Source organism: Xenopus tropicalis, chromosome 2 (assembly GCF_000004195.4).
Source record: "Xenopus tropicalis strain Nigerian chromosome 2, UCB_Xtro_10.0, whole genome shotgun sequence".
Lineage (NCBI taxonomy): Eukaryota > Metazoa > Chordata > Amphibia > Anura > Pipidae > Xenopus > Xenopus tropicalis.
In genome coordinates this window covers 8,881,520-8,895,378 of record NC_030678.2, presented here as the reverse complement: position 1 = coordinate 8,895,378, position 13,859 = coordinate 8,881,520, and the positions used below count along the sequence as shown (strand labels likewise).

The window sequence follows — 13,859 nt, the reverse complement described above, 5'->3', positions numbered from 1 at the left end:
GGTAACCTGTTTGCCGAGGTATAGAAATGGTTGTAGTAGGCACAGGTTCCCCTTTGCAATTGAAGTCGTAGCAAGTTGATTAGTACTAACATTTGTAGATAATCTTTAGTGGCGATCGCAATGAATAATCGCTGGTTTTTGAAAGCCGGTTGCTGAGGTAAAAACTCTGAGGTGGTAGGCACCGGCGCTCCCTCTCTCTTTTATTTCCTTTTGACATCCGCAGTGGACAATGTGTATTTGTGCAAACGTGTTGCTGAGGGTTTGAGGGAGTAGGTATAGGCGCTTCCTTATTTGCATACGAAAGAGGTAATTGCAACGAATAATTGTTGTTTATAAAAGCCGGTCGCCGAGGTAAAAACTCTGAGGTGGTAGGCACCGGCTTTCTTTCCGCCAATTGATATCAGTAGTGGACAATGTGTATTTGTGCAAACGTGGTGCCGAGGGACTGAGGAAGGAGACATAGGCGCTTCCTTACTTACACATGAAAAAGGTGATCACAACGAATAATTGTTGTTTATGAAAGCCGGTAGCTGAGGTAAAAATTTTGAGGTGGTAGGCACCGGCTTTCTCCCCGCGTGTTGACATCCGCATTGGACAATTTGAATTTGTGCTAAACTTATCGCCGAGGGATTGAATAGACACAGGCGCTCTCTTATTTCCATATAAAGCCGGGGTATTTATTAAGGACGGCTAAGATTGATTGACGAGGTAGTTCAATTCTCCCTGTGCTGAGGTAATATTGCGGTAGCTAGCACAGCGATACGGGCACTGTATGCTCCTGTTGAATTTCCTCTGACGGGGTAATACCCTGGAACTGTAACGGGAGACTTACCCGAATAATGTGTAGCGCAGTATATTTTTTCGTCATACTTATTAAGTGGATGGAGGATCCCGCGCACTAAGGAAACTTCTGTATAACGCTACAAGTTGTAGATATGGTCGGTTTGGACCATTAACGACTCAAAGGCAATTGGTTAGAGGGCCTTATGTGAGACCCACTGGATAATCATGTCAGTATAATAATTTTGGTGCGAGCAATAAAGCTGATTAAAGCGCGGGGGAGTCTATAATTAATCCTAGAAAGGAAATATATCTCGTGAAGCGCACTCTATGTATTTTTACATCTAGTTGAAAATCTAGAAGTCTTTGTAGTAGATAAACTCTGCAAGTGACATATTAAGAGTTTCATTGGTGTACGGATGCGATGTTAAATACTTACCTTAAGTCGCCACTAGAGAGCATATAAGCTCATACTGACCGGGTTACACCGTCAAGGTATTGTTAGATGTAAACTTACCTATTTGTAATGGTGGGAAATGGAATTGCAGTCCATATCAATAATTGGATTGATCAAGATGTTGAACTATACTAAGTGTTAATAAGGAAATCGACTAAATAGTAACAGTAAAGTCGAAACAGTTGCGAACGATATACTTTTTGATTCATATATCTACTTAAAGTTGCAATTTAATTATTGATGGCCGTCAACGATACTTACCTCAAAACTACTGCCCGTATTGCAAAGAAATATCCCCTGAGACATGAATGGTGATCTCTGGAAACAGTAAAAGACTTCCAACAATCGCTACATAAGTTGCTTGTAATCATTATTGAAACATTTGACAGCAACACGAACAAAGTGGCAAAATAGTTGCCAATCTTTTGATAGGCATTGGAGCCTAGTACAATAGATAGATCTAGGGTGTGTCATTTTATATTTTAATCTTTCTTCCCTTTTTCTTTTCGCTTTACCAATTTTAAGATATATTTTATTTGTTAATAAAATTAAAAGTTATATTTTAAGACTTCTACAGGTGTGCCAATAAAAATTGTGTTCCTTTCACTTCTTGACTTATATTCAATATACTACACTTTGTGCACCCTGTAATAATATAAATCACTGTAGTGCGAGGTTTTTCTACCAATAGACATTTAAGTATTGCTGACTTTCAGGCTTTTAGGCAGCTAATAGGAACTTGGGGTACCTACGGAGGCTGGTGGGAAGAATGCAGATCTAAACTAAAGCTTTAAAAAGATGCCGAGGTTTTTTGTTTTTAATTCTGCTGGATATACTGTGTATTATATCATATATATATATATAATAAAACACAATTTTTGGTTTAATAATGTAGGGACCCATAGGGTTAATGTGCCCCTATGGCTTTAAACCCTATATTTCCTTTTCTCCTTGTCACTAGGCAGGATGAATGTATCTATTTGGTATTACCATATACCTTATTATTGGCCCAAGGCTAGACCACACCCTTCCTCACTTTAATATAGTGTTAAGGAAGGGGCGGATCTTTCTTCTTGGCCTACAGCATTTGCCTGGGGTCCACACCAAACCACACCAAAGCTAAATTCACTCCATCACAATTCGAAAAAAATAAGTTACCTGCAGCAGGCTTCTGTGCTGGAGCTGCAACCACAAGTAAAATATAAGTTATTTATTACTAAGCAATTAAAACCAGTGTAACAATTTATTTATATTTATGTATATATAATGCATGGTAATACAGACACTCCCATATAATTCTGGAGCCAATGTGCCTGGATGCAGTATAGCAGATATCACATAAACCATAAAGATAGATTCCGCACTCACAGGACTTAAATAGAAGTGGTCATTTATTGTGACGTGGAACTAACATTTTGGCTGTGTCCACAGCCTTTGTCAAAGTTACAGTAAGTGGAAACAACCCCCCTGAAAAACCCAAAGTGGCGGGAAATCAGCAGTGACATCATCAGGTGAGACAAACTGCAAGCTAATTAAGTCAAGAACAGACAAAAACAAATGATCATCAACATAAGAAATAAAAAAAATCTAAAAAATAAACACAAATAGAAAGAATAAGAGTAAGTATTGAGAGCACTAAAATAGTGGGAGAGATACATGTTTGAAAGGAAAAAAGGGAGCGGGAGATCCTCCATAGCTGAACTGCAACTCACCGATTGGTGCCTATAAGTGTAGCCAAATTATAGCATAAAGAACATGACTGCTACTGCATTGCATAAGCACAGACCCGCAAAGGTATTAAATATAAAATCGGCACAAAACGCCGGGTTAGCAGCGCCGGTGGCTCGGAACTGCATTAGTATTAGGTATGAGTACGGCATCGCTAGGTGAAGTTACCAGCAAAAGTAGCATGGCATCGCAATTAAATAAGTTTAAAAGTAGGCATCAGTAGCCGTAATCAGCAGTATTGTTAGCTAGAAAGCAAAAAAAAATTTTTTATGAGTCTAAGGCCCGGACAAATTGCCGGCATCGTAAGCCGGAATTAATAGCATAGAATGAACCAATCCGCAACATACCCACATTGGGGAAAGCACGCAAGGCACAGTGCAGGGGAAAAATGATGCAGTGTCAGACCGACAAATGTCAGCTAGAGTGATACTCTACGGAAGACAGCTGGTCAGCGCATACGATCTCGGGAAACTCATCCTATCACAGAGCCCATATATCAGTACAGCGTTCCTAGGTATACCATCTTCACAGTGTGCCAACAAGGAGGTCCACCGGGAGTTTTTAGGTGGCGGGGTGCTAGTATCTGGCATGCAGTAGTTACTGCTTATAGCAGGTGGCAGTTTGGTGCTGTAGGGTAGGCTACAGAGGCAGGCACATAAGGAACGGAACAGATGCCTACAGCAGAGGGTACTGTAGGTATAGAAACAGTGGATTAGAAAGCAACTACTGACAGAATAAAGTAAAGTGAAGTGAGTCAAAGCAAAGTGAAGATATTAGTGAGCAGAAAATTGCAACATAAGTGTCACATAAACATACACAAAAATAAAGTATCAAAAACTAATGTATTGGTCTCTATCTCCAATATGAGGCTAAGCTGTCAAAAAAGAATTATATGGTAAAAGTTGCATTTGCAACCATACATGGCCATGGATGGCATGTTGCCACTCATATTACAAAATAAATGATGTGCATAGGATGTGCAGAATAGCATATCATTTGAAATAAAATGAGGAATAGGAAACTGGTTTGTTTAGTCCATGGGCGCAACTGGGGTATCAGCTTTTCCCGTTGAGAGTGCAGAGCGGAAGGCCGACCTATGGTTTGCCATTCGGTCCCTGAAAGTGGTGATAGTTTTACCAATATACAACAAACCACAGGGGCATTTAATGAAGTAGATAATAAATTTTGAGGTACATGTAAGTCTATGTTGGATTTGTATGGTATGGCCCGTGTGTGGATGATTGAAGACTGGTCCAGTTATTAGGGAGTTGCAGGTAGTACAATTTGGACATTTGTAGCAGCCAAGTCTTGTTGAGGGGAGCCAAATGTTAGAGGTACTGGGCTGGTAACAATGACTAGGATCAGTTTTTACAAGAAAATCACGTAGGCCGTTGCCCCTTCTGTACGCAATGAGTGGAGCGGTCCTAAAAACTGGGGGAAGAGTGCGGTCCTTTTCATGAATGGACCAATGGTAAAGAATTGAATCAACCAATGGTTTCTTATCTGGGGTGTCTGTGGTGAGGAAAGTCAATCTAGCTTCCTGTGGTTGGCATTGTGATCTGTCCTTGATGCGTACAGTATAATTTTGTGTGAGAACAGAGCTTTATCTTTGCATGTTAGCAAATCTTAAAGCTTATAGCGCGTTGTAAAAAGCAATGTGTCAGATAGGAGTGGATCCGAGTTATTCCTAACCATGCATACCATCTGGGAGTACGGGATACTCCGTAATAGGTGTGGTGTGTGGCAAGATGAGTGGTGCATTAATGTGTTCCTGTCAGTTGTCTTCCTGTAGGTAGTGATGGTCAATGTTGTACTGGCAACCATTAAGGTTAAATCCAAGAAGGACACAGAAGGGGGTCAATGTATGCAATGAACCGTATAGTAGAAGGAAGTTCATTGAGTTCTTGAACCATCGACAAAAACTGTCACAAGTGCCAGTCCAAAGTAGTAGTAGGTCATCAATAAAGCAGAACATTCTAAAAATATGTGTGCCATAGGTCGGTAGAATACAGGTTTGTTCATAATATGCCATATACAAGTTTGTGAAGGAAGGGGCAACATTCGACCCCATACTGGAACCGCTGGTTTGTAAAAAATATGTAAGTTCAAATTTAAAGTAGTTTAAAGTCAGACAGTGTGTGAGAAAGGTCATCAGGAACCCTGTTGGTGGTCTAGTCCTGTCTGGGTGATAAGATGTTGTTTCACATTCTCAATCTCAATCCCCTATCTTCAGAATTTACACAAGGGACAAAAGTATAAAGCTGCCTTTTTTATAGATTCCGGATAAGACCTTACTGGTATAGGATACATTTCCCAATAAACTCAAACAATGAAAGCACACATTTAATTGGGTCAGTGGGCACGTGCATGTTCAGTAGCCAGACAGATCTTTAGTGGAAATATTGTGCTTTATTTTTAGCAATTGCAGGAAAAACACAATGTATTTGTAAAGGTGCAGTACACACTTTTACCAATAGGGGGTCAACAGTAACCCTGCAAGCACAGTCCTGCAGCTCTAGAACTGCCTCTTACAAAGGCTTAACCCAGACTCCACTCTGCAGCTTTTATAGCCTCCAAATTGCTCTATGCTGCCCCCAGGTGGTCAGCATCTACTCTATAAATATTCATTCAGAGAGGCTGCCCACCCCTTTAGGAAGTGGCTTCTCTGAGAGCTCCAGGTAAGGGCTTTAATAAACTTTACTTTATACAAGCAATTGCAATGTTCTCTATAAAGTTATAAAGTTTTGAATGCACACACTTTTGTAAGCACTTGTGGCAAATATAGCTCTCAATAAGCAGTTGTTTCAGCACCATTTAAAACATACTTCCAGCATAGGTAAGGCACATTCTCCAACAAAATAGGCCTCTGTTTGTTATCCTAAGCTAATACTGTCACACACACACACATATACAGATTATACACCTAGCCATTTACACAAATTACTGGTCAGTAAAATTAACATTTAAAGATTAACAAACAAACATTTTTAAGCTAAATTCACTCCATCACAATTTGGAAAAAAATAAGTTACCTGGAGCAGGTGCTGGAGCTGCAACCACAAGTAAAATATAAGTTATTTATTAATAAGCAATTAAAACCAGTGTAACAATTCATTTATATTTATGTATATATATATATATATATATATATATATATATATATATATATATATATATATACATATACACACACTATATAACCGTTTGCAAACTTAAGAGGATTAAAGAAGCATTAATGTCCAACTTTATCCAACGGGAATGATTTATAAGGAATGTAGTAAATGGCATGCACGGCTATTGCAAATATCACTTTCTATGTTTTACATTTTTAAAGCATCTGAGGAATGAAATATAAACAGCGAAAGAAGGAAAAGCAAGACAATAAATAACCACAGTGGGTATAGACCGACCACGCGGCCTTTATTTGAGCACTCAAAAATAGAAAACAATTAAGAGCCATTAACTAAAATAATGTCCATCTTATCAGAGATGTAAAATTAAGATTTCAATGAATGGTGTTTTTGTGAATGTACTTTCCATCGTTTTGGTCAACATTGTTCTCCCACAGAGTTCTGTGCACTTTGGATCAAAATCAATGAGAATGAGAGGATGCAAAGAGACCATCTGAATATGCTGTTACATATTTAAATCATAGTTAGTACTTAAAAAGTTAGTACTTAAAAAGTGGGGTATATTAGGTGCTGTCCACATAATAAATCACCTGGAAAACTTAAATGTAAGTGAAAAAAGCAACTGATGAGGGTTCATCTTGATCATTTAAGTATTGCTGGCTTACAGGCTTTTAAACAGCTAATAGTAACTTGGGGTACCTACGGAGGCTGGTGGGAAGAATGCAGATCTAAACTAAAGCTTTAAAAAGATGCCAAGGTTTTTTGTTTTTAATTCTGCTGGATATGCTGTGTATTATATATAATATATATATATATATATATATATATATATATATATATATATATATATATATATATATATATATAAAATAAAACACAATTTTTGGCTTAATAATGTAGGGACCCATAGGGTTAATGTGCCCCTATGGCTTTAAACCCTACCTTTCCTTTTATCCTTGTCACTAGGCAATGTTGAATGTATTTATCTGGTATTTACATATACCTTGTTATTGGCCCAAGGCTACACCACACCCTTTCACACTTTAATATAATGTTAAGGAAGGGGTGGATGTTTCTTCTTGGCCTGCAGCATTTGCCTGGGGTCCACACCAGCACTTTCTAGAAAAAGTGAGTCAGTCAGCATTTATATAGAAAGAGCAGCTTTATGCTCCACCCAGGAGAGGAGAGTAAAGGAGTAGTTTCCCACAGGCTCATTTGCCTTAGATTTGGGACACAGAAGTGCCAGGGACTAGGCCAGTCTTAACCCTGCCCAACCTCTTTATGAGAAGAGATAAACCGGTGGGACTTAACTCCTGTCGCTCTGTTGGTTGACTTACCCTGCCCAACCTCTTTATGAGAAGGGATAATCTTTGCACTACACAGTGGCAGTGGGAGGTGTAGTTATACAACACCCTCCATAAGCAGCTTCCATATAGCGAAGGCCCATCCTGTTGAAACAGAGTCGCATGTACCACATGCTCTATTACTAGCTGGACAATTTGACTATTACAGCCAAATAGGGGTTACAATAATAAAAGCTAGTGACCTTTAATTGTTGGGCTAAAAAAGTATTTTTATTTCATGTAATGTTATTAATATATGGATACCAATATATTTAGAGAAAAAGGTGTAAGATAAAACTACCTTTAGTTGGGGTTGTTGTCGTTGGAGCTACAGTTACACATGGTAGGTTTGGGAATAATACAAAACATATGCAGTTAAAGTATCTGCTCTCCTTTACTAAATAACAGCTTTCCAACCTACTGTTTAATGCTAAGCAACCACAAAAAGGTTATTTTTTTTGCTTTCTCTTGGATTTATGTATATAAATATATATATATATATATATATATATATATATATATATATATATATACACATGTATTTGTATTTTTATTTACCTAGTGTTACATATGTACACAGCACTGTACAACAGAACAACACTTTAAACAAACATGGATAAAATACAGTAAAAAAGTAAAACGCAAAGTAAAACATAAGACTTAAAATAGTTTTGAACAAAAACCATCATCCCAGAAGTCTAGGAATTCAATATAAATATGTAAAGCCATAAAACTGTAAAGCCATAAACAGGGTATATCCAGTATAAATAAATCTAAAGCAACTGGATTTGTTAAGTAATCATTGAAGACGTTTCACTACTCATCCGAGCAGCTTCTTCAGTTCAACTGACTGGTATGGGAAGCCCTCAGCATATATACTTTTCCAATAATCCAATCACAATGACACTTTGTAACTCTTCAGAGAGGTGACATCTGTAACTCACAAAGGTGTGAATGCTGGGGAGTTACTTTGAGAGGATTACCCAAGTATCATGCAAACTCATTGAAACAGGTGTTACTTGTTAGAGTTGCATGAATGGATGTGTGAAGAGTTCTGAAACTGCCGGGGTACAGACGTTAGAACAGCATTGTATGTAGCAGACAAATGGTGTTGAAGGCCCCCGCCTCTGTTTAGGGATGGTTTCTCCAATTGCTTTAGATTTATTTATACTAGATATACCATGACATGGATGAATGAAAATCTTCATAGTCATAAACAGGGTTGGAAAGAGTGAAAGGCAGATTTATCAAAATGTGAGTTTAGAGCTTAATGCATATTAATACATGTTCTATTCATTACAATGGGATTTTTAGAAGCCCATTTATCAAATGGTAAACTCTAACTTTCACCAATTAATAAATCTGCCCCTAAGTCTGTGAAATCAATGGTTTGGTCCTGGCAGTCTCTCCCCTATAATGGCTGATGCATGGGGAAAGGATCAAGGGGGTTCCTTTAGGAGACATTTATACCAAGAAATGCTTATAGGCAGGGCCGTGCCAGCAAATGAAGCAAGGCATTTGGCACAATTGCAATGAAGCGCACACAATTGCATTTATTTTGATGAAGCTGGAGTAATTGCAGCACAGTGCAACTGCCCCAAGTGCATCGCCCCCTTGCGACTACAATGACACTGAATTCTTCTAAAAATGCAGCAGTTTCATTCTGCTCATTGCATGTATGTTGGGATCAAGTACAGGTACTGTTTTATTATTACAGAGAAAAGGGAATCATTTAACCATTAAATAAACCCAATAGGGCTGTTCTGCCCCCAATAAGGGGTAATTATATCTTAGTTGGGATCAAGTACAGGTACTGTTTTATTATTACAGAGAAAAGGGAATCATTTAACCATTAAATAAACCCAATAGGACTGTTCTGCCCCAATAAGGGGTAATTATATCTTAGTTGGGATCAAGTACAGGTACTGTTTTATTATTACAGAGAAAAGGGAATCATTTAACCATTAAATAAACCCAATAGGGCTGTTCTGCCCCAATAAGGGGTAATTATATCTTAGTTGGGATCAAGTACAGGTACTGTTTTATTATTACAGAGAAAAGGGAATAATTTAACCATTAAATAAACCCAATAGGGCTGTTCTGCCCCCAATAAGGGGTAATTATATCTTAGTTGGGATCAAGTACAGGCACTGTTTTATTATTACAGAGAAAAGGGAATCATTTAACCATTAAATAAACCCAATAGGGCTGTTCTGCCCCCAATAAGGGGTAATTATATCTTAGTTGGGATCAAGTACAGGCACTGTTTTATTATTACAGAGAAAAGGGAATCATTTAACCATTAAATAAACCCAATAGGACTGTTCTGCCCCCAATAAGGGGTAATTATATCTTAGTTGGGATCAAGTACAGGTATTGTTTTATTATTACAGAGAAAAAGGAAATCATTTTTAAAAATTAGAATTATTTTCTTATAATGGAGTCTATGGAAGATGGCCTTTCCGTAATTCGTAACTTTTGGATAACGAGTTTCCGGATAAGGGTCCCCATTCCTGTACCCATAAATACATTAAATGCATTTTTTTTCAATAAAATATATTTCTTCTAATTGTTCTGCATCACTAGTGTGGCCATCTTGCTGTTCTCTCTTCATCTCTTCATCTCTCTTTCAAACCAACACTTATTTTACTTAATCAAAAGGATAATTAAGTTGCCAAACAAATGCTAACTTGTACCTGAAAAAGTTATTTAAATGCCATAGAAATAGCTTGTACTGGAGGCAAATAGTGCTGTCGGGAGCAACAAAGTTTAGTCTGCAACACAATCATTGTTTACTTATTCCTAATCATACACACTCCTAAAGGTGGCCATACACGCACCGATAATATCGTACGAAACCTCGTTTTGTACTATATTCGGTGCGTGTATGGTATGTCGGCGAGTCGACCGATATCGCAGGAAGCTGCTGATATCGGCCGACTCGCCGTTCGGACCAGTTGGAAAATTTTGATCGGGCGCCATAGAAGGCGCCTGATCAAAATCTCCCTTCAGAGCTGAATCGGCAGAAGGAGGTAGAAATCCTATTGTTTCTACCTCCTTACCTGCCGATTCAGCCCTGACCCAGCTGACCGATGGTCGCAGGAAACATTGTCAGATCGCCATGTGTATGGCCAGCTTTACAAAGAGTTATTTCTGATGTTATAAAAAAAAATTTCAACAATTTCAAATTACCTTTTTGCTTCTCGATTTCTTCACTTGAAGCTGAACATAAATGCACATAAAAAGATATATAAAGGTTTCATACAGTAGACATGTATTAATCGATTTATATTATGTTAAATATTAATTTGTTGTCTAGTGTAAGGATTTGTGTTTTTTATTTTAAGACTTGCATGATACTTTGCATGGAAATCATATACTCTTCCTAGATTTCACTCTTGCATTACTCTCGGGGAGGAAGGTGGATATAAGTCCAAAGTATAAGCAATGCAGTGACAGACACATATCTAATGATGGAACTAGTTGCCTTCTCAAGTAGGACGTGGTCGTCACACTTTTTAAAAGGAGTGACCATAAATTCAAAGTGGGATCAGACCTCAAATATTATCAACCAGAACAAAGACCATGGGGTATATTTATCAAAGAGTGAAGTCAGAGCTCACCACAGTCCACCAGAGTGAAATTCTACCACTCTCCATTCATATCTATGGTATTTTTAAAGCTCGTGAACTTTCACTTGTTGAAAAATTCTCTTTTAAAAAATTGATAAAATGTAGAGTGGTGGAATTTCCCTCTATGCAGAGAGGGAACTCTTTACTCTTTGATAATGATACTCCCATGAGTGGATAGGGTTCTAGGTTCTTAGGACTATGCTGCAATATGAAGAATGAAGTATAAAAAGGTTTTTCAATATACATGGGCATTATATGCAACAGAGAAGATCCATAACTAGATCATATCCCCTGATGTTATTTTTAGGGAGGCCAAACAGACATTAAATCATTTTCCTTTTCACTGCATACAACTTGAATCAAATAATGTCATAATTGTACAAAAATGCGTTGTTCATAATTTTCACGTCATTACTTGATTGATCAAGTGTTTTATCTTCACTTGTCCCTGCATTTTGTCCCCCTCCCAAACAGCAATTTCACTTAAGCAATAATATATCCCATGTAACATTACCCTTAACCTATCTGACTGAAGGTGAATGTTTCTCGTTTTTCACCTTTAGTTCGAGTTTAAAGGACAACTAAAGGTAAAAAAAAATTAAAGCTGCAATTAATGGCAATCAGGTGAACATATACTTACTGTTAATGATTCATTCTAGTGTCCATTGGTTTCTGCACAGTGGTCCTTCGTTTGCTAAAAAACTTTCTACTTGTAGTACAATGCACAGAAAGCTTCTCTTTCTTAATGAAGTTTATTTTGGGCGCACACATGCGCATTCCTTTCTTACTGCGCCCCAAACATGCGCAGTAGCCAGCTTTCAGTCCCCTGCTGTATTGACGCTTGGGTCACATGACATTCCCCAGCGTTATCAGTGACCTCTCTGCCCCTCCTGTCACAGTTACGCTTTTGCACAGAGCGTTACCATAGCAACGCCCTGAACAGAAGCGATGGCTGATTTTTCTCTTTAGTGAGAGAGCTAAGGTGCTGTTTAGGCTAGCAGGGAAGCAGCGTTCGGGTCTGCCTGACTGAGGTCTGTACTAATCCTGCATAACTTATTGTTTGCATTATCTACTGACAGAGCGTGTGTGTGGGGTCACTAGGAGGCCACATGTGCAGTATCAAGCATAGGCAGAGGGAAGTGACGTGGTCGCAAATAAAATGGCGGCCACAAACTCTGGAAAGAAGCCGATGTTCTATGCATCGGTGCGATAATTATGTAATTATATTTTAAAAAATAAAACAGCGTTTCAGGAGGGGGGGTTCTAAGGAACATTTTAGTGTAGTTGATTGAAAACTGCTTTCTTTCTTCTTTAACTATTTTGCCATTCTTGGGCTGTTATTGCAGAACTGTCAGGGGATAAAGTGAGAAGTTTTTCTAGATTAAAGGAGAAGGAAAGGTAAAAACTAAGTAAGCTTTATTAGAAAGGCCTATGTAACTACAGCCAAAAGCACTCACAGAAACGCTGCACTGAGTCCTCTATCAAAAGAAACACAGGATTTCTTGTCTCCTTTTTTGGAAACATGTTCTTAGGTATCTGACTTTCTCTCTCGGAAAAATACTTAATTCAGGGGCCAGAATCTGCACAGCTCTCTCCTTTCTCCCCTCTCCTGCCCCCCCATAATAATTCATAAAGCTCACCCCCCCATCCCTTAGGAATGTGTAATCTGAGCTATAATAGCTAGAGCTGCAGCACAGACACTATGAAGACCAAGCTGCAAATGGCAGTTGCTATCTTAAACAAACAGAGGGAGCTTCTAGGGCTCTTTACTCAGGTATGGCAAAGCTTTCTGCAGAATAAATTTAGTGTTCTAGATGGCACTAATGTAGCGAATCTATTGGCAGTAAAATGCCAAAATGACTTTCTTTCTGCTTTGAGCAATTGCATCTCGTCTAGGCTTTAAAGAATTTTCCTAGATGAGAAGTGTCCTTAGAAGATAGAAAGTAGCAGCTATGGTATTTAAGCAAATCATTTATATTTTCAGCCTCAGCTATTACATGCCTGTCAAGTTACATACTGTAATTTATGGATTATTGTGAGAGAAGTTAACTAAGAGGAAAAAAAGATTTACAATTAAATTTATATATATATATATATATATATATATATATATTTATATATATTATACAATTTGGACTTACATTGTTGTATTTCTATATGTATCGATGATTTACCTGAAATCATGAAAAGCTTGTTATTACAAAGGAAATATGGATAAATGAAAAGTATCTATTTAACATTAAACAAATATGCATGTAATATAGTAGAGTTAAGGAGAGCACCCTAATAAAAAAAAAAAGCAGTGTGTTTTTCAAACCAGTCTCAGGCTAGACAAAGCTTCTTTACCAAAAGGAAAAATGTAAAGAAGACTGGACCTGCAGTTTTAAACTTTGCACCCTGTTCCAGTGGTATTTCTAGACTGCACTGGCCCCCCCTGCAAAAAAATCTTAAGGGGGGCTTGGTGTACTCTCTATAATTATGACCCACCCCCCTGCCACCTGCTCCTTCCTTTTCATCCCCAGCTCCCCACAGCTCTTGGGGATGCCAGGGAGAGGGGGATTTTTTTAAGGCTATAGAGCAGTGATCCCCAACCAGTGACTCGGGGGCAACATGTTGCTCCCCAACCCCTTGGATGTTGCTCTCAGTGCCCCCCAGTTATTTTTGAATTCCTGACTTGGGGGCAAGTTTTGGTTGAATAAAAACAACTTACTACCTAATAAAGCCCCGGTAAGCTGATAGTGTTCATAGAGGCCCCTAATAGCCAATCACAACCCTTATTTGGCACCTC

The 13,859-nt window shown here is 38.3% G+C and overlaps 1 protein-coding gene across 6 annotated transcripts in view; it reads right to left on the bottom strand.

Annotated features, from left to right (window-relative positions):
* The window catches only part of tff3.5 (trefoil factor 3, gene 5), an 80,220-nt gene that overhangs the window by 20,459 nt on the left and 45,902 nt on the right, over positions 1-13,859 (bottom strand). For 4 of the 6 annotated variants that reach the window (XM_031895661.1, XM_031895664.1, XM_031895662.1 and 1 more), the window contains 4 exons: positions 13,213-13,245; positions 10,632-10,661; positions 5,998-6,015; positions 2,396-2,419 (listed from right to left, as the gene is read on the bottom strand). In XM_031895661.1, the coding sequence (XP_031751521.1) occupies positions 2,396-2,419; positions 5,998-6,015; positions 10,632-10,661; positions 13,213-13,245 (105 nt within the window). The remainder of the gene's footprint in view (positions 1-2,395; positions 2,420-5,997; positions 6,016-10,631; positions 10,662-13,212; positions 13,246-13,859) is intronic. The other 2 variants (NM_001114052.2, XM_031895660.1) reach the window with 1 other exon arrangement.